The 18877-nt window shown below is 36.2% G+C and overlaps 1 protein-coding gene across 4 annotated transcripts in view; it reads left to right on the top strand.

Moving 5' to 3' along the window:
• ANK3 (ankyrin 3) overlaps positions 1–18877 on the top strand; it is a 322189-nt gene that overhangs the window by 133144 nt on the left and 170168 nt on the right. For all 4 annotated transcript variants that reach the window (XM_054690069.1, XM_054690067.1, XM_054690068.1 and 1 more), the window contains exon 8: positions 14916–15014. In XM_054690069.1, coding sequence (XP_054546044.1) covers positions 14916–15014 — 99 coding nt within the window. The remainder of the gene's footprint in view (positions 1–14915; positions 15015–18877) is intronic.

Consider the following 18877-nt stretch of genomic DNA (forward strand, 5'->3'; position numbering starts at 1 on the left):
GTAGTTCTTACTTAAAGTGACAACTTTGAACTTGCCACTCTTTGGACATAGAATATTTTTACTTAGTAACTTTGAGACATACTGCTTCACTTTGGTTGGAATTTAATGTCAGCAGTATTTTCAGTATAGAGACTGTTGTGTTCAGAGTGAGAACTAATATTTATCTAAAGCTAATGTTTGCCCGAGTTAAGAAAAAATACCCTATCTGGATATATTATTTTTGTATGAAACACTGGAAAGAGCCAACACAACTTTTGCAGTCAGACAAATAAGGCTTAAGTCCCAGCTCTGGATTTTCTAGTCACATGGTCTGTATCCCCTATAGCTTCTCTTTGCTCAACTGTGAATTTGAATTAATAAAATCTATTTCACGAGATGTTGTGGAGATTTAAAAAAAGAGATTATTTCACAGAGGGCCATACAAAGAGTGTGCCCAAAAAGTTGACAGATTTGAGTTTTTTAATTATTTTTAATTACATTCTCACCTTAAGTTGCTTGTCTAAGTCAGCAGGTATCAAGGAGTTTGGGTTTTGTTGTGTTTTTTTTTTTAACAGAATTATTTTGTCTATAGGATGAAAAGGCATTTACTATTTCAATCTTCAGTGGCGTTTATATGAAATTTCTCATTGTGTATGGAATTAAGGAACCTTTACATGTATACTAAAAATATATATATTTACTTTTTTAATATTTATTTAGTCATTGTTCATTTTTTATAATGTTTGACTTCTCCCCTCTGGTGCAATCCCCATAAAATTCCCACCACCAAATCACCTGTGAACTATCATCATAGTTTCTTGTGCTCTTGCCTCCCTGTTTTGGCCCCTCTCCCTCACCCCCTCCCTATTAGTTTTGTCTTTTTTTTTTCTGACTCCTGTTTGTTTTCCCTATATTCCTCCTATAATTGATCCCATCCAATATTTTTTTTTGCCTTCTGACTTATTTCACTGAGCATAATCCCTTCTAGCTCCATCCATGTTGCTGTGAATCACATGAGTTTATCTTTTTTGATCGCTGAGTAATATTCCAGTGTGTGTGTGTGTATATGTATATATATATATATATATATATATATATACACCACATCTTCTTGAACCAGTCATCTGTTTTTGGGCATTTGGGTTGTTTCCATACCTAAACTACTGTAAATACTACTGCAATAAGCACAGGAGTGCAGGTTTCCTTTTTTTTTTTTTTTTTTAAGAGGCATGCATTTCTATTTATTTATTTATTTATACAAGCACTGGGTACAGTCAGAAGCGCAGGAGGGTGAGAGAATTCACCAGAGCCAGAGCGGGGAGCAGAGCAGGCAGAAGGACCGAAGTACACTGCTGAGGGGAGCAGCGGGCAGCAGGAGAGATCTGCGCGCCATGTGGGACCCTCCTCCGGTGGCCTAGGAGCAGCTGGGGATCGAACCGGCACCGCAGAGGCCGCGGGCAGCTTCACCACCCAGAGCTCAACCGCTGCGCCACCGGGGAGGCCCAATTGTGTGTGTGTGTGTGTGTGTGTGTGTGTGTGTGTGTGTATATATATATATATATATATATATATATATATATACACCACATCTTCTTGAACCAGTCATCTGTTTTTGGGCATTTGGGTTGTTTCCATACCTAAACTACTGTAAATACCACTGCAATAAGCACAGGAGTGCAGGTTTCCTTTTAAGTTAATGTTTTTGTGTCCTTTGGGTAGATTCCTAGGAGTGGAAATGCTGGGTCATATGGAGATCAATTAAAAATATATATTTTAGAAGTATATATTGAATATCATTAAGAAAGCTACCATCAAAAAAGAAATTAACAAGGGTTGACAAGGATGCACAAAAATTGGAACCCCTGTACATTCTTGTTGAGAATGTGCAGTGATGCAGCCACTATAGAAAAAGAGTATGGAGATTCCTCACAAAGTTAAAACTAAGCTTATTATATGACCCAGCAATTACATTTCTGGATTTATATATACATTAGAATTGAAAGTAGGGTTTCAAGGATCTGTCCATACATGTTCATAGTAGAATTGGTTACAATAACCAAATAGGGAATAGGGAGTTATGTAATGAGTATAAAGTTTAGTTTTATACAATAAAATAAGCTCTGGACAGTCAGTTAAACAATGATGTGAATGGAGTTAACACTTCTGAACTGTATACTTAAAAATAATTGAGATAGAAATTTTATGTTATATATACTTTTCCACAGTTAAAAAAATTTTATTTAATGCAAATGTTGAAAACCACTGCACTAGATAACTACAAAGACCCAGGGAACTGTAATATCCAGTGTTACGGGGCAGAAGAGCTGTTTATAATTGAGGGGAGAGGTCCAACACCAGCTTTAGTCCTAGTTTTTCTGCTCTCTGGTGTCAGCAAGAATTCTGGGTAAAGCCAAGGTGTGTGTGCAGAATATTAATTCTAAATATACTCTGTCTTCTCTTAATACTAAGTCACTTATGGAAACTAGGGAGAGACATGACAATGGCTTATTGAAGCCTCTTCGTTAATGAAGCCTCTTCTATGAATCCAAGTGAAAGCCACTGACAGTATTGATGATAAACAGCCTATTTTAATTCTTAAAGAAAATAAATCACTGGAAGATTTTAGGCACTTGAGATGCAGATAACCAGAGCCTGATTTTACAACAAACACTAAGTGTCCAAGCATTTGCTGCTGCTTTGAGGGGAGCCCAGTACAATAAGGTATCTAATCAGATTGGATATGGCTGGTGGATTTGGTAAAGGAGTGAGGTTGAGGAAATGTCAGTGACATCAACATCTTGGTTGTTAGTCTCAACAGACTTTTGTGGACTTAATCTACTTTTCAAAGGCACACAGAGAAAAGTTGGCATAGAATAGTGAACCATTATGGAAACTGGAGAAGAGTAAAAGACTTTGTGTAAAAAGACCTGTTGAATTAGTTAAACCTCATGAGGAAGAGGAAAATGGACTTGTACTGAAAATGGTGCTCATCTTAGTAATAATTGCTGTTATATAAGGGAGGTCTCCAAGTTTATTTTGTTTGTGTTTTTACTACTAGACCATCTAAATTTGACTAATATTTTTTAGAAAATCCCTGCTACCTCATCAGGCTATGAGGGCTGGAGTGTTTTCAGCTTTCTTACAGTCCTTTGAATTCTCTTGGCTGTGTCCTTGAAATCTCCTGTTCTATCACTGAAAGTGTCATTTGTTTGCATATATTTTATAGCTACCTTAAAGTGCTAAAATATTAGGTGTTCTCATAAAGAATCAAGTATTGATTCATACTACAACATGAATGAAACTTGAAGGCATTAGGTTATAAAAAGAAGTCTGACACTAAAGAACACAAATTGTATGAATCCACTGATATGAAATTTCCAGAATAGGCAAATCCAGAGGGGTGGAAAGGAGATTAGTGGTCTCAGGAGCTGGTGACTGCTATAATAGCGAGTGACTTCTTAATGGTATGAAGTTTCTATTGAAGATGATGAAAACATTCTAAAATTAGATACTGATGATGGTTGCACAACTTTATGAATATACTACAAGTCACTGAATTATACACTTTAAAATGGCATATCTTATGATTTGTGGATAGAGCTTATCTCAATAAAGTTATAGAAGAAACTAAAATTCACACAAAAATATGTTTTTCAAGGACATTAAAGGGAAAAATTCTGTATTTTTCTATATTTTTTTTTAATTTTTATTGTTTTTCTTTCTTTCTTTTTTTTAATTTAATTTTATTTTTATATTCCCCATACAATTACAACCTCCTTATTTTTACCCCAAGCCCACCTTTCCCTGCCCTCCACACCCCCCATAGAGTGTCTCTTGTTCATGGTTATTTGTTGATTTTGATATTTTCTTTCTTATAGTTATTCTTTTTCCTGGTCCCTTATTTAAGTTTTCTAGATTCCTGCTATGAGTGAGACCATCCGGTATTTTTCTTTTTCTTTCTGGCTTATTTCACTGAGCATGATCCCTTCCAGTGCCATCCATGTTGCTGCAAATTGCCTGTGTTTTTCTTTTTTGAATGCTGAGTAATATTCCATGGTGTATATGTACCACATCTTCTTGATCCAGTCATCTATTTTTGGGCATTTGGGTTGTTTCCAAAGCTTAGCTATTGTAAACAGTGCTGCTATAAACATAGGGGCGCAGGTGCTCTTTGGAATTGATGTTTTTCTATATTTTATCTAACTCTTTATGACTGTTAAATGTTATTTCTAAAAAGATTTTTTGTTTACTCTGCCTGAGGATTAGCAAATATAACCTACCTCTTAAGATTCAGAGGTTGGGATGCTGCAAATTAAAAAGACAGATTATGGGGAGAAAGGGTTTACTATGTATGCATGTAGAAGTCTTCATAGAAAACTGAAGACCCAAGGGATGATTAGATGCAGGGCTTATATAACATTTTAACAAAGGGTAATAAATTTGGAAAGCAAAAGAAAGGAGTTTGGTCTTCTAGTGATGGTCAGTTATGGAAAGAGGGGATATGGGAGGATACTGGAAAATAATAGTGATTTAGTAATGTTTGTTATACAGATGCAGATATCCACCACTGATGAGTAATTTAGAGTCCTACTCTTTCTGTGGTAAGGGAGAGAGACACAAGTGTAGAGGAAATTTATGCCCTGTTTTTTTAGGCAGGAAGTTTGAGGGGACAGAGAGCTAATTGCCCTCAACTCAGTGCTATAATTACTTCAAAAACAGCATGGTTAGGGGCCTTTCTCTGCTCTCCAGCCACTCCTCTCAGAGGCTAAAAGACTTTTCAAAAGTGGTGAATAGAGTTTTAAAATTTTCAGTGTAGGATATAAACAGTAGTTTATTACAGATTTATATACTTACTTTTCTACTATAAGAACCTTCCATCTACCTCCCTACCGACTTGTCTACCTCTCTATCATCTATTTTTAGGCACATAGATTGCTGTTTTATTCAAATTCTCCTAACCCACTTTTCTAAATGAGTTATTATAAATAAATGCATTTTAAAGATTTTTTTTTTTAATAGAGGCATGTTTTTTTATTTATTTATTTGTTTGTTTGTTTGTTTTGTTTATACATGCACTGGGTACAGTCAGAAGCGCGGGAGGGTGAAAAAAAAAAAAAAAAAAAAGTGGTGAATAAGAAAGGTAGTAAACATGGGCCTCCCTGGGGGCGCAGTTGGTTGAGCGCTGCACTGTGAAGCTGTCCGCAGCCTCTGCAGCGTGAGTTTGATCCTGGCCGGCCAGCCGGCAAGAATCCCACATGGCACAGCAGACCTCTCCTGTTTCACCTGCTGCTCCCCTCAGCAGTGTATTTCGTCAGTCTGCCTGTTCTGTTCCCTGCTCTGTCTCTGGTGAATCCTCTCACCCTCCCGCGCCTCTGACCTGTACCCCAGTTCTTATATAAATAAATCTTTAAAAAAAAAAAAAGAAAGAAAGCTAGTAAACATAGCTTAAATATCTTTCTTGTGCTTTCTCTCTGACCTATTTTTTATTTCTGTTTACAATAGGAAATGTGCTAATGTATAAGAAAATAGAATGAGAAAATATACAAATATTAAAATGTGTATTTTGAATGCAGCCTATTGGCATGTTGAACTTTTCATCTTCAAACTTCTTATTTTACCACTTTGATTAACTTTTTAAAATCATAATAGTAAATTAAAGGCAAACATTATTACAACTGATAACAATACCAGAACATACCAGATTTTCGCTCAACTGTGTTTTAGAATTTGTATTTAACTGAGACAATATCAAGAAGCTAAACTAAAATAGGCATAGTCTCTCCTCAAAATGTTTTGAATGATAACCACTCATTCTTTCACTTAGTGATAAACTCCCCAGGAAATTTTAAAGAAAAAGAGATGATGGTGGAAAGGATATGGGAAATCAACAATTCTTTATATATTTAAATGGCATGAAAAGTGTACCATTTTTCACAAATAAGGTGGGAAATGACCTTGTTCTCACTTTGGGGAGTTGCAGAAATCATCTTAAAGGAACTTGAATACTGCTTTAGTAGCTAAGTTTTCAGAAACATTAGAAAGGGAAGGACTAGGTCAGGAATTTCACCATTTCCCAGCAAAAGTAGTTGTCTTTGCAAGTCCCTGAAAGTTTTATTTATTTATTTTTTATTTTTATTTAAATTTTATTTTATATTCCCCATACAATTACAACCCCCTTATCTTGACCCCAATCCCTTGTTTCCCCACCCCCCACCTCCCATAGAGTGTCTCTGAAATAGGGTATTCACATGTTTCTGTCATGTTCTATCACATTTATCACGTTATATAGCACATGTATCATCTTGCGTCACCCATCACCACAGACCTTATTCCCCTACCCCTCTGTGGCTACTTATCCCAGCCCCAGGCCTTCTGAAGTTTTCCTGGACTCAACATTGCTGAGTTGACACATCTGATTCCTTTTGCATCCATCCTAAAATCTTTCCACTTAAACACCTTAGAGGTAACTAATTGCTCCAGGGCTATATATCATTTCTGCCCAAACAATTCATAATATCTTTGTGAATTGTGTTCACTTCATACATTTTTAAATGTCCCTGTGATAAGTCGCAAAGCAAATAGTAGTAGGTAATGCTTTCACAGTTTTTTTTTCCCTAAATGTCCCCCTCCTTAAGACTCTGTACTTGTTAGCTCATTTATTCCTTGTGACAAATCTATAATATTGATACTATTAGTGTTAGCCTTATTTTACAGATAGGGAATCGATAAACTTGCCTAAGTTTATATAGCTAGTATGGGGCAGACTGGGGGTTTGAACCTAAGCAGTCTATCTCCAGAGTATCAGCTCTTAACTATTACGCTACCTGACCACAATATGCCTTCATCTCTTAACACATTGAGTTCAAAAAATGCTCTTAACAGTAAGGATGGGTTATATGTTTATACTGCTTAGGAATGTGGAACATCACAGTCAAGTGAAGGAAGCATGTACTATGGAGTCTGAAAATTATGGCAGCATTGTCACATCTGGCAAGTTATTTTAAATTTTTTTGAGTTTTTGTTTCCTCTTATAAAAAATAGAGGAAAATATGCCAGATAGCCCCTTTTTTCTAGGATTGTTGTGTGGGTTCAATGACATAAGAGATATGAATAACTGAGTTGCCTTTCTCTTTTGGCATGAATTATCTCCTATCTCCTCTTAGAAGTACTTTGATGGAGGGGCTGGGGGTATCATTTCCATTATACAGAGGAGAATATAAGTTCATAACATCTGCCAGGAAATTGGGAATTAAAAAGTAAGAATTTGGGTGTGGTCTTCTCATTCCCAACAAAATGTGCTTTTTGCTAGGCCTGTGCTAATATAATGTTAGCATATCACCAAGGACCACCCAAGAATCCCAAACTGATAAGTGGTGGAAGGATTTGGCCATCTGTGTATACAAAGTGAAAGGAAGCATACTCTTAGTGTAATAGGGTTTTAATAGATTTAGTAGAGAAAAGAAAAGAAAGTATAGTTCCTAATAAAACTGAAAATTACACATTCCCTTGTGGGCAAACAATGTTGACCCAAAACAGGGATTCTGAGGCCCAAAAACTTGCCACGTTTCAGGCACCTTCTGGCACGGAAGTACAAAAGGGGGATAGACAGGTCTCAGAGAGGTGTGTTAAAAGGAAAGACTCAAAATTCAAAATATACCACAGAATCTAACATGAAGTCAAGATAATGGCTACCACAGTCTCTGCCAAGGTGCAGCCTCCCCATATGTCCCTCACCCGTGTGTCTCTTCCATATGTCTACTTCAGGTGTCTTTACATGTTTCTCTTTCACATGTCTCTTCTATGTCTCCTTCCAGCAGTACCAGGGTGCAAGTCCAAGTCAAAAAAAAGAGAGTCCAAGCATGCATGGTTAATTAAAAGTCAAGTATGGCCACTTAACTCTGCCCCTAGTTCCCAGCAGCCCCTTATTCAGGAAGTCATTTTCATGGCATGCTGGAAGTTGTAGTTCTCAGGGCCTAAGATCCTTCCAGTGTGGAGATGAGGGAAGAGTCTATAAAAATATCTGGGTGGATTGTTCCTGTAACATTAGGGTGTTACAATGAATTAGAACCAGGATAGAATTCCCCACTCCTCAAACTCATTATTAAACATTCTTGTTTTGTAAGCTAGTATTATAGTTTAAGAAGTTCAAAAAAAAAATTAATCTTTATTGTTAGAGTGATAAGTGTTTAGAGTCATCACTGTATAATATACTATAAATACTGTTAAAGGCTATAATGAAATTATAGTGGAATATACTGAATTTGAGTACTGAAAGATCTTAATTTCTTCTGGATTATTTCTTTTTCCCAAACATTCATAGCAAAACCTATTCTCAGTTGAGATCTTTAGTCCCTAGTACTAGTGATTGGTGCCTTCAAGAAGTATGAGTCTAAGATTTTTAGAGGATAATAATTTATTTTGATAGATTTATTTGGGTTGAAAAATTTTTACATTATAGTTAGATAAAAGTATTAAATAAGATGTTGTTGTGGTGAGGATGAAAACAGTGGCTTTTAAATAAGACCTAAGAGTTTACTAGAACAAAAAGGACAATATCTGGAAATTGGGAAATTCCCAAACTTTGTGTTTTGCACAATGTATGCATTGTCATTTTGGTTATATTCCCCGTACAATTCCCACCCCCCTTATTTTGACCCTAATCCCTTTTTTCCTCCCTGACCCCCATAGTGTGTCTCTGGTTTATAGTTGCTTGTTGATTTTGTTTTTTTCTTTATTATAATTAGTCTTTTTCCTGGCCCTTTACTTAGGTTTTCTAAATTCCTGCTATGAGTGAGACCATCCGTATTTTTCTTTTTCATTCTGGCTTATTTCGCTGAGCATGATCCCTTCTAGCTCCATCCCTGTTGTTGCAAATTACATGAGTTTATCTTTTTTGATTGCTGAGTAATATTCCATTATGTATATGTAGCACGTCTTTCCGATCCAGCCATCTATTTTGGGGCATTTGGGTTGTTTCCATAGCTTAGCTATTGTAAATAGTGCTGCTATAAACATAGGGTTGCAGGTGCCCTTTTGAATTAATGTTTCTGTGTCCTTTGGGTAAATACGTAGGAGTGGAATTGCTAGATCATATGGAAGCTCTATCTTTAGTAGGTTGAGGACTCTCCACACAGCTCTTCATAGTGGTTGGACCAGTTTGCACTCCCACCAGCAGTGCAGGAGAGTTCCTTTTTCTCCACATCCTCACCAACATTTGTTGTTGCTAGTTTTTGTTGTTTTTTTTTTAATATGTACCATTCTCACTGGTGTAAGATGGTATCTCATTGTAGTTTTGATTTGCATTGCCCTGATTGCAAGTGATATTGAACAGTTTTTCATATGCCTGTTGGCCATTTGCATTTCCTCTTTGGAGAAGTTTCTTTTTAGCTCTTCTGCCCATTTTTTTAATTGGATTACTTACTTTGTTTTTATTGAGTCTCATCAGCTCTTTGTAGATTTTTGTGATCAGTCCTTTATCATTAGTGTTGTGTGCAAAAATTTGCTCCCAGTTGGTAGAAATTCTCAAACTTTGTAACTCCAGGCAAATCACATAATGTCCCTAGTCTTTTGCATATCTGTATAACAGGTGATATGACTGAAAGAACTGAGTTAAAAACACCAGTTAACAAAAAGTTCTAAATGCTCAGGTATTGCATTGAATTATTTTTATTAAATGCTGGTCACCTTCAAAACTCTAGATTGAATTCTAGTCAGAGTTTTAAGTCAGGTTTCTTATTAGAAAAAGCATATAGATCTTTCAATCTAGCACCATCTCTACATTAATGGGGAAAAATAAGTAATATAAATTTACCTACAGGATATCCGCAGGCATAACAGATTGCTTCAAAGTTCAAATATTAGAAGTTTAATGAGTAGGTAAAACCTCTGGTGACTATTAGAGTGAACTATGCAGATAGTGGGAGCTGAGGTAGGACTCCAAATTAGGCAGTATTAAAAAAGAAAGTTATTTTCTGAACATTGTACAAATGTACACAGTAGTTTTTTTTTTAGAAATATGTGAAGATGCCAAATGAAATCCTCTATAATCTCACCATCAGGATCTCCACGACTTTCTTAGAATGTATATAACGTGTATATGTATAAACATAAGAGCATAATTTTCATGTTTTTTTCTTTTTATTTAATTATATTTCTTTCCTATATTATGCACTTATCACAGTCATCGCCTTCAAATGTTATATCACTTTATATATAGCGTAAGAACCTGACCAATCACAGTTCCAATTCTACCCTCCTGCCAATACTGCCATATTATATCCTAGAAAGCATGTACAAATTTACATTTCAGCTGCAGTAAACAAAGGATTTCATAAACAACTTTTTTTAAGATTGATTAATTGATTGATTGATTGATTTATACAAGCACTGGGTACAGTCAGAAGCGCGGGAGGGTGAGAGAATTCACCAGAGCCAGAGCGGGGAGCAGAGCAGGCAGAAGGACCAAAGTACACTGCTGAGGGGAGCAGCAGGGGGCAGGAGAGGTCTGCACGCCATGTGGGACCCTCGCCTGGTGGCCAGAGATCAAACCAGCGCTGCAAAGGCTGCGGGCAGCTTCACAGCCCAGAGCTCAACCGCTGTGCCACCAGAGAGGCCCATAAACAACTTTTTGTCTCTAACATCTTAGGTCTCTTTTGATATGTTGGAGTTACATAATTTTGTTGCTCACTTACACAGTAGAAATATAGCACTGGGACTGTGCATCGTAGGGTGTGAAACATTTATACTGGTTAACTGAGGAATATATATATAGTATATATATAACTAAGGAATATATATATATTATATCTATAACTGAGGTGTATATATATATATATATATATATGCCTCACTATCTGATTCAGAAATGAGAAAGCATGTTATCCAGAAGCTCCATTTAACAGAGATGATGAGAAGCCATAGTCTTTAAACAGAGGCATTATGATCCCTGAGGAAAAAGATCACTGCCCAAAGATCTAGAAAATTCAATTCTAATCTTGATTCATTCCCTAATTAGTTGTCTGTTAGTAAAATTTTGACAAGTTCTATTCCTCAGTTTGTTTGTCAAATAGGACTAATTATCTTACTTTAGTAGTTGTTGTAAAGATAACATGAAATTACATAAGTATAAGCCCTTTACAACACCTTTTAAGTGCAGTGGAAATACAAAGTATTGCTCTAGGAAGGGTCGGAGAGGTGTAGAAAAATGTGGGAGTTTTCAAGGCATTTGACATCTACATATCACCATATGAGAGCGAGTACATGAATATGGAAGAGAGCAAAATTAGAATTGAGCTCTTCCTCTCACTAAAATTAGCCTACTTGTGATAAAGGTTAATTAAGTCCCTCTCAACCTGGCAAGGGCACATTTTTAAAGGGGAATAGCATGTAAGCACTGACTCATGCTGGGAAGTGATGAGGTTTTTGTGTCATATCCCACTGTGGGCTCAGTTAGCTCTTCTGTTAGACTGTTTCCTAGCCCTAACCTGACACTCCCCCTGCTGTCTCAGGTCTAGAAATCATCTGCAGTGCCACTTGGATCCTTAGAGTCACACATATTTGCACTCCATCAGCAGAGATAAACCAGACAATTTTTTAATTTTTTCAATTTTAACATTTATCAATTTTTTTTTACATTTTTTAGACAATATTTGCTTCCCCCCACCCCCTCAGATTGAGTCCCCATAGAATTTCCTTCCCCAATGCACCTGTGCACCATCACCACAGTCCCCTGTGCTCCTCCTTCCCTTCCTCCCTCTGATCCCTCTCCCTCCTCCTCCCCTGCAGGATGTCTCTGGTTTATAATTGTCTGTTATTGCTTTGTTGTGGTTTGTACTGTAATTATTATTTTTTTTACACTGATGTCCTATTCGGTTCCCCTATATTCCTGTTATAAGTGAAACCATCCGATATTTTTCTTTTCCTTCTAGCTTATTTCACTGAGCATAATTCCTTCTAGCTCCATCCACGTTGCTGCAAATGGCATGAGTTTATCTTTTTTGATTGCTGAATAATATTCCTTTGTGTATATATACCAAATCTTCTTGATCCAGTCATCTTTTTTTTGGCATTTGAGTTGTTTCCAGGTTTTACCTATTGTAAATAGTGCTGCAATAAACATAGGTGTACAGTTGCTCTTTTGAATCACTGTTTTTGTGTCTTTTGGATATATTGCCGGATCGTATGGTAGCTCCATTTTCAGTAGATTGAGGAACCTCCAGACAGCTTTCCACAGTGGTTGGGCCAGTTTACACTCCCACCAGTAATGTAGGAGAGTTTCTTTTTCACCACATCCTCGCCAACATTTGTTGTTGCTTGTTTTTTTGATATATGCCATTCTTACTGGTGTAAGGCGGTATCTCAGTGTGGTTTTGATTTGCATTTCCCTGATGATAAGAGATGTTGAACATTTTTTCATATGCCTGTTGGCCATTTGCATTTCCTCTTTGGAGAAATGTCTTTTGAGTTCTGCCCATTTCTTGACTGGATTGTTTATTTTGTTTTTGTTGAGCCCTGTGAGTTCTTTGTATATCTTTGTGATCAGTCCTTATCAGTTGAATGGAGTGCAAAGATTTTTTCGCAATCAGTGGGGTGTCTCTCTGTTTTGGTTAATGTCTCTTTGGCTGTACAGAAGCTTTTTAATTTGATGTAATCCCAGGTGTTTATCTTTGCCTGCACTATCACTGCTTTGGGTGATGAGTCTTTAAAGATGTTTTTGAGATGTATGTCTTGTAGTGTTTTACCTATTTTTTCTTCTATATATTTTATGTAAACCAGACAATTTTAAAGTCCTCAAGAAGTTTACTTCCTTCTGTCAGCTGTCATTCACACTGAAAAAGGAATCCTACCAAAGAGGACCAACATATACATCATTTTATTATTTTATATCATTTTTATATATTTATATATCATTTTATTTCCTCTTTTATAAACTGTTGTGCATTTTTGAAACCCTTAACCTTAAGCTGGTAGGTCTAGAGCAGTGGTCTGCAAACTGAGGCCCCCCGGGCCATGCTTGGCCTACCTCCTGTTTTGTAGAAGAAGTTTTATTGAAATACAGCCACAACCATTTCTTTACAAATGGCTGAAAGACTGCTTTCATACAGCAATGGCAGAGTGGATTGCACAGTGGAGCATGTATGACCAACAAAGTTATTTGTTATCTGGCCTCTTGCAGAAAAAGGTCAGCTACCCCAGACCTGGAGCAATGATGTGGTGTTGTCAACACTACCATAACTCAAAGTTGTCTCTTTCATTTAATGAATTGCTGATTTAAGCTTTAGGTCCAAGAATAAAAAGATAAAGCATTTTTCAAATGAGAGAATTTAGAATGACTGAAAACATTTCACTAGAAAAATTTATAGAAAATACAGGGGGAAAGAATATGTTAGCCTAACTTCATGGGGAGGCAATGGGCCAAATCCACAATGTAGAAAATTCTCCACAATTAATGACCCCATTTTCTTCAATAAATATATAGACATGGAAAGAAAGGTGAAGTTTGACACCTATGGAGATCAAAGAGACTTAAAGGACATTTCAACCTTATGCAAAATGGGGAACTTCTAATTTGAACTGTCCAACTGAGATAATTACAGATAATGACAGAAATTGAATATTGGCAGGGCCTTGGTGTTATGAGGTATTATTTTTACTCAGTTATGATAATGGTACTCTGATTATTTGTTTAAAAACATCCTTAATTGTCAGTGATCATTAAATTGCAGCATTTCTGGGTAAAATAATATGATTCCTAGGATTTTCTTTCTCTTCTTAAAATCCTTCAGCAAGAAAAAATAGTAGGGGGTATAGAAAAAATTATATTTATAAAAGATGATAATTATTGAAACAGGATAATGAAAACTCATTATTTTCTCTAGAATTTTGTTTAAAATTTTTCATTACAAAGTGTTTCTTTTAAAAAGAATGAGTTTGAGTCAGATTTTAAATGAATCCTGGCTTTGCTAGTGGTGTCTACATCTGTAAAAAGAATATTTTAATTCATATTATATATGCATTGTGAGGATTATCAGAATTAAATGAGATAGGAAAGCATTTAATACAGTGCCTAATACCTCAAAAATTATCAATATCTGATAACTATTCTATTGTATCTGCTATCAGATGACAAAACTATAACCCCTTATGATCATAGCTCATCATTCCTATAATTGACTTTTGTGAGAACAAACCTTAAATCAGTATTGCTGCTATTCCAGAAAAAAGAAAGAAAACAGAATGTGTTTCACTATATACACATGTTTCTTTGGCATTCTGGAAGTAATCTGAGCACCTGTAAAATGCATGGGGGGGGAAGGACTATGGTGTTAGATCTTGGTTGAAATTTCAGATTATCCTAAACAATATGACATTTTCCTAATAGTAGTTTAAAAAAACATCATAGTCGGATTTCTGTGGGATTACATACATGTGAATACATTTTATCCCAACATCCACAGGAAATCCTCTGACTATGCATAGCACTGACAGATTTCCTATTTGTATTGACATCACGTGCTCCAATGAACCCAGAGGAGGCTCTGAGTAATGTCGTACGGCTTTAACTCAGTCTGGGCTGACTTAATCAGCCACTTCTTAGAAAACCACTCATTAGTCAATATGTAGCACACAAAATTGTAGGAACACACATTGAATTAAAGTACAGGATTTTAGAGCAAAAAAAAAAAATCCTGATATCTTTCATCAGTCACCTCAAACAAATGAGGTGAACCCTGAACCACAGAATATAGCCTGGAATTTCATCCCACTTTTGTGTTTTGCAGTTACAGTCAGAGAGAAATACTGGGAAGCACTCTGTTCACACTAAATGGTTTTAAAAAATAGCAAGGAAAAGAATGAGGACATGTGGGGGAGGTGTAGGAAGAAATGTCTTGGTTAAACTGAGGATACCAAATGTATTTTTTTCTGTTTTTCCACAGAATGACATCACTCCTTTACATGTTGCATCAAAAAGAGGAAATGCCAATATGGTTAAACTATTGCTTGACCGAGGAGCTAAAATTGATGCCAAAACAAGGGTAAGAGAGTAATTTATGTACATGTTTATATTTATTTTCAGGACATGCAATACTTACCCTGATATCTTTACACTGATTTGATGCTGGCTTTATTCTTTCATTTGATTTTGTCTTGTGGGAAATGACTGCTAAGTGTCTTCTTAAAATGGGGTAACAATTTTTATTTATAATTTTTGTTTATATTTTAAATATAAACATTTAATCATTTTAATCATTACTTGGCAATGTCTTGGTCAGGTTGACACTGCTCCCCTGAGCGGTGCATTTCAGTAGATCTGCTTGCTCTGCTCCCCACTCTGTCTCTGGGGAATCCTCTTACCCCCTGGGCCTCTGGCCTATACCCTAGTAGTTGTATGCGTAAATAAATAAAATAAATCTTAAAAAAAAGGGAAGTTGAGGAAGCAAATGAACATAATAGGCTTACTTTCTCCACATATTCGCAGTGTAATTACAGCAAAACAAAGTCAACAATGTATGCAAGATAAAGGATGATTATATCATACAACGGGAGCAATGGTATAGCAGAAAGGGGTAGAAAGGAGTAGGAAAAGCTATAATTAAACTCTGTTTAGCTTGATACTGGGTTAATACAACTCATGAGAGGGAGGGAGTGGCTGCTACTTGGGGCACCAGTATACAACTTGGGTACCTCTATAAGAGGGTAGCTTGGGTAGCTCTATAAGAACCTTATGCCCCAAGTACCAGCTACTCAGGGCACATGACTACATCAGACTTAAAAAATCAGAGAGTACACTGGAGAAAGGAGTGAACAGAGTTGGCATGCAGGACAGAAGGGGCACCATTAGGGGACTATAGTAACAAGGGTGCAGATTATGATTACCGAATTGAGACTGAGGCTTCCAAACTAGAACAGTGTGAACTCAGACCAACTGTGAGAGCCAGATGTAATCGCCTGTGTCTCCTCATAGAAGAGGCTATTATTTGCAGCCTGAGGCTGAGATATACAAAACACCTGCCTTACTGTCCAGGGTTAAAGATAAGACAATAACTGAATGCTCTCATTAGCCAGAGCTTAAGTACCTAGATCTTAAAAACAGGAGTAAGCACCTCAGGATAAGGATCTGAACTCCAAAAGCAAAGAAAACAATTCCCAATTTGTGACCCTGTCTCAAATGTAGTCTTCACCCAGCACTATATATAATGCTCAACCACAGCCTAGAGGTGAGTCCCAGCATGAAACTATATAATGCAAGTTAGTCAAGGAGTTGGCTTGGGGGCGATCACTGTGTATCCCCAGTACACAACTTGGTACCTACAACTCTGTAAGAATCTTGAAGCCTTGATGCTCAGTGGAGGCAAACTTTTGGTATCCTACTGCCCTACTTCTTTCCCACGTATTACCCTTTACCAACACCAGTGGCCTGCTCTCTGAACAGTTACAAAAGCATTGTTCTGTGAAACAATACACATGTAAAGATCCTGGATAAATTCCTAGAATTATAATCAGCTTCTTGGAATAAGGGCATAAAGGCAATTTACTAAGAAAAGAATAGAAAACTCCCTATTACAATCCATAAAAACTAGAAAATGAAAAGAAAGAACATATCACAAATGCTGGAGCATTAAAAAAATTAAAACCCTGAGAGAATTCTCAACCTAGAACTATGGAGTATACTTGATTATGGTTAAAGTAACAGTTATTACCATAATTGCTGAATTAAGAAAAATAATGCATAATCAAGAACAGAAATATGATAAAGACTGAGAAAATATGAGACTGTTACAACTAGAACTAATGGATCTAAAGAATGTTATAAATGAATGTATGTTATAAAATATGTATGGTGCCAACAGTAGACAAATACAAATAATGAATAAAATTGGTGAACTTGAAAAAACAGTGGCAGAGAACATACAAATAGAACAACAAGAGAAAAAAAGAATAAAAGTAGTTTAAAAGTATTTTGGGATAACCTAAAGAGAAATAGCATCTGTGTCACAGTGGTCCTATCAGGAGAAGGGAAAGAGAAAAGCATAGAAAATTATTTAAAGAAGGAATTGCTGAAAAAATCTCGGTCTTGAAAATGAATGAAGTGTCCTAATCCAAGAGGTCCCAAGGGTTCCAAACAAAATGCCAGAAACTGATACACTCTAAGACACATGATAGTTAGACTGTCAAAATCCAATGACAGAAACAGAATATTAAAGGCCTTTATAGATATAAAGGAACACCTATTAGACTTTCCATAAACTTTTCAGTAGAAAATAAGGGAATGGCAGAAGATATTTATTTATTTATTTATTTATTTATTATTTTTTAAATAATAGATTTTATTTTTATATTCCCCATACAATTGCAACCCCCCATTTTGACCCCAATCCCTCCCCTCCCACCCCCCACCCTCCAAAAAGTGTCTCTGGTTCATAGTTTTTTGTTGATTTTGATTTTCACTTTCTTATAGTTATTCATTTCCTGGTCCCTTATTTAAGTTTTCTAGATTCCTGCTATGAGTGAGACCATCCGGTATTTTTCTTTTTCTTTCTGGCTTATTTTGCTGAGCATGATCCCTTCCAGCGCCATCCATGTTGCTGTAAATTGCATGTGTTTATCTTTTTTGAATGCTGAGTAATATTCCATGGTGTATATGTACCACATCTTCTTGATCCAGTCATCTATTTTTGGGCATTTGGCTGTTTCCAAAGCTTAGCTATTGTAAACAGTGCTGCTATAAACATAGGGGTGCAGGTGTTCTTTGGAATTGATGTTTCTGTGTCCTTTGGGTAAATACCTAGGAGTGGAATTGCTGGATCATATGGAAGCTCTATGTTTAGTAGGTCCAGAAATCTCCACACAGCTCTCCATAGTGGTTGGACCAGTTTGTACTCCCACCAGCAGTGCAGAAGAGTTCCTTTTTCTCCACACCCTCGCCAACATTTGTTGTTGCTAGTTTTTTTAATATGTGCCATTCTCACTGGTGTAAGATGGTATCTCATGGTAGTTTTGATTTGCATTTCCCTGATTACAAGTGATGTTGAACATTTTTTCATATGCCTGTTGGCCATTTGCATTTCCTCTTCAGAGAAGTTTCTTTTTAGCTCTTCTGCCCATTTTTTGACTGGATTATTTTCTTTGTTGTTGTTGAGTCTGATCAGCTCTTGGTAGATTTTTGTGATCAGTCCTTTATCATTAGTGTTGTGTGCGAAAATGTTCTCCCAGTTGTTGGGGTTTCTCTTTGTTTTTGTTATTGTCTCTTTTGCTGTGCAGAAGCTCTTTAATTTGATGTAGTCCCAGCTGTTTATCTTTGCCTTCACTATCACTGCTTTGGGTGATGTGTCTGTAAAGATGTCTTTGATGTGAATATCACGTAGTGTTTCGCCTATATTTCCTTCTATATATTTTATGGTTTCAGGTCTTATGTCTAGTTCTTTAATCCATTTTGAGTTGATTTTTGTGTATGGTGTGAGGTAGTGGTCAAGCTTCATTCTTTTGCATGTAGCGACCCAGTTTTCCCAGCACCATTTATTGAACAAACTTTCTAAAGAATAACTTATAACTTTCTAAAGAAAGTTCTACCTGGGAAATACAGGTAGACTGCTTTATTATGCAAAAATATCATTCAAGAAAGGAGAGGATAGGATTGTCACCAAAAAAGCAAAACTTAGAAGGCTATATCAACACTAAACTGAACATGAAAGAACTAGAGGACTATTACAAAGCAACAGAAAAACAATAAGAAAAAAAATAATACTTATATTTGCACCAAATGATGCACACTAAGGTGTATAAGGCAATAATTAATTGAGCTAAAGACAGAGATTGACAACAAAACAATAGTAGGGAATTTTAATATTCTATTTATAACTTTGAATAGATAAATAAGACAAAATAAATAATAACCTTA

This window comes from Talpa occidentalis, unplaced genomic scaffold (assembly GCF_014898055.3).
Source record: "Talpa occidentalis isolate TD23 unplaced genomic scaffold, MPIMG_talOcc4v2.1 talOcc4.8, whole genome shotgun sequence".
Lineage (NCBI taxonomy): Eukaryota > Metazoa > Chordata > Mammalia > Eulipotyphla > Talpidae > Talpa > Talpa occidentalis.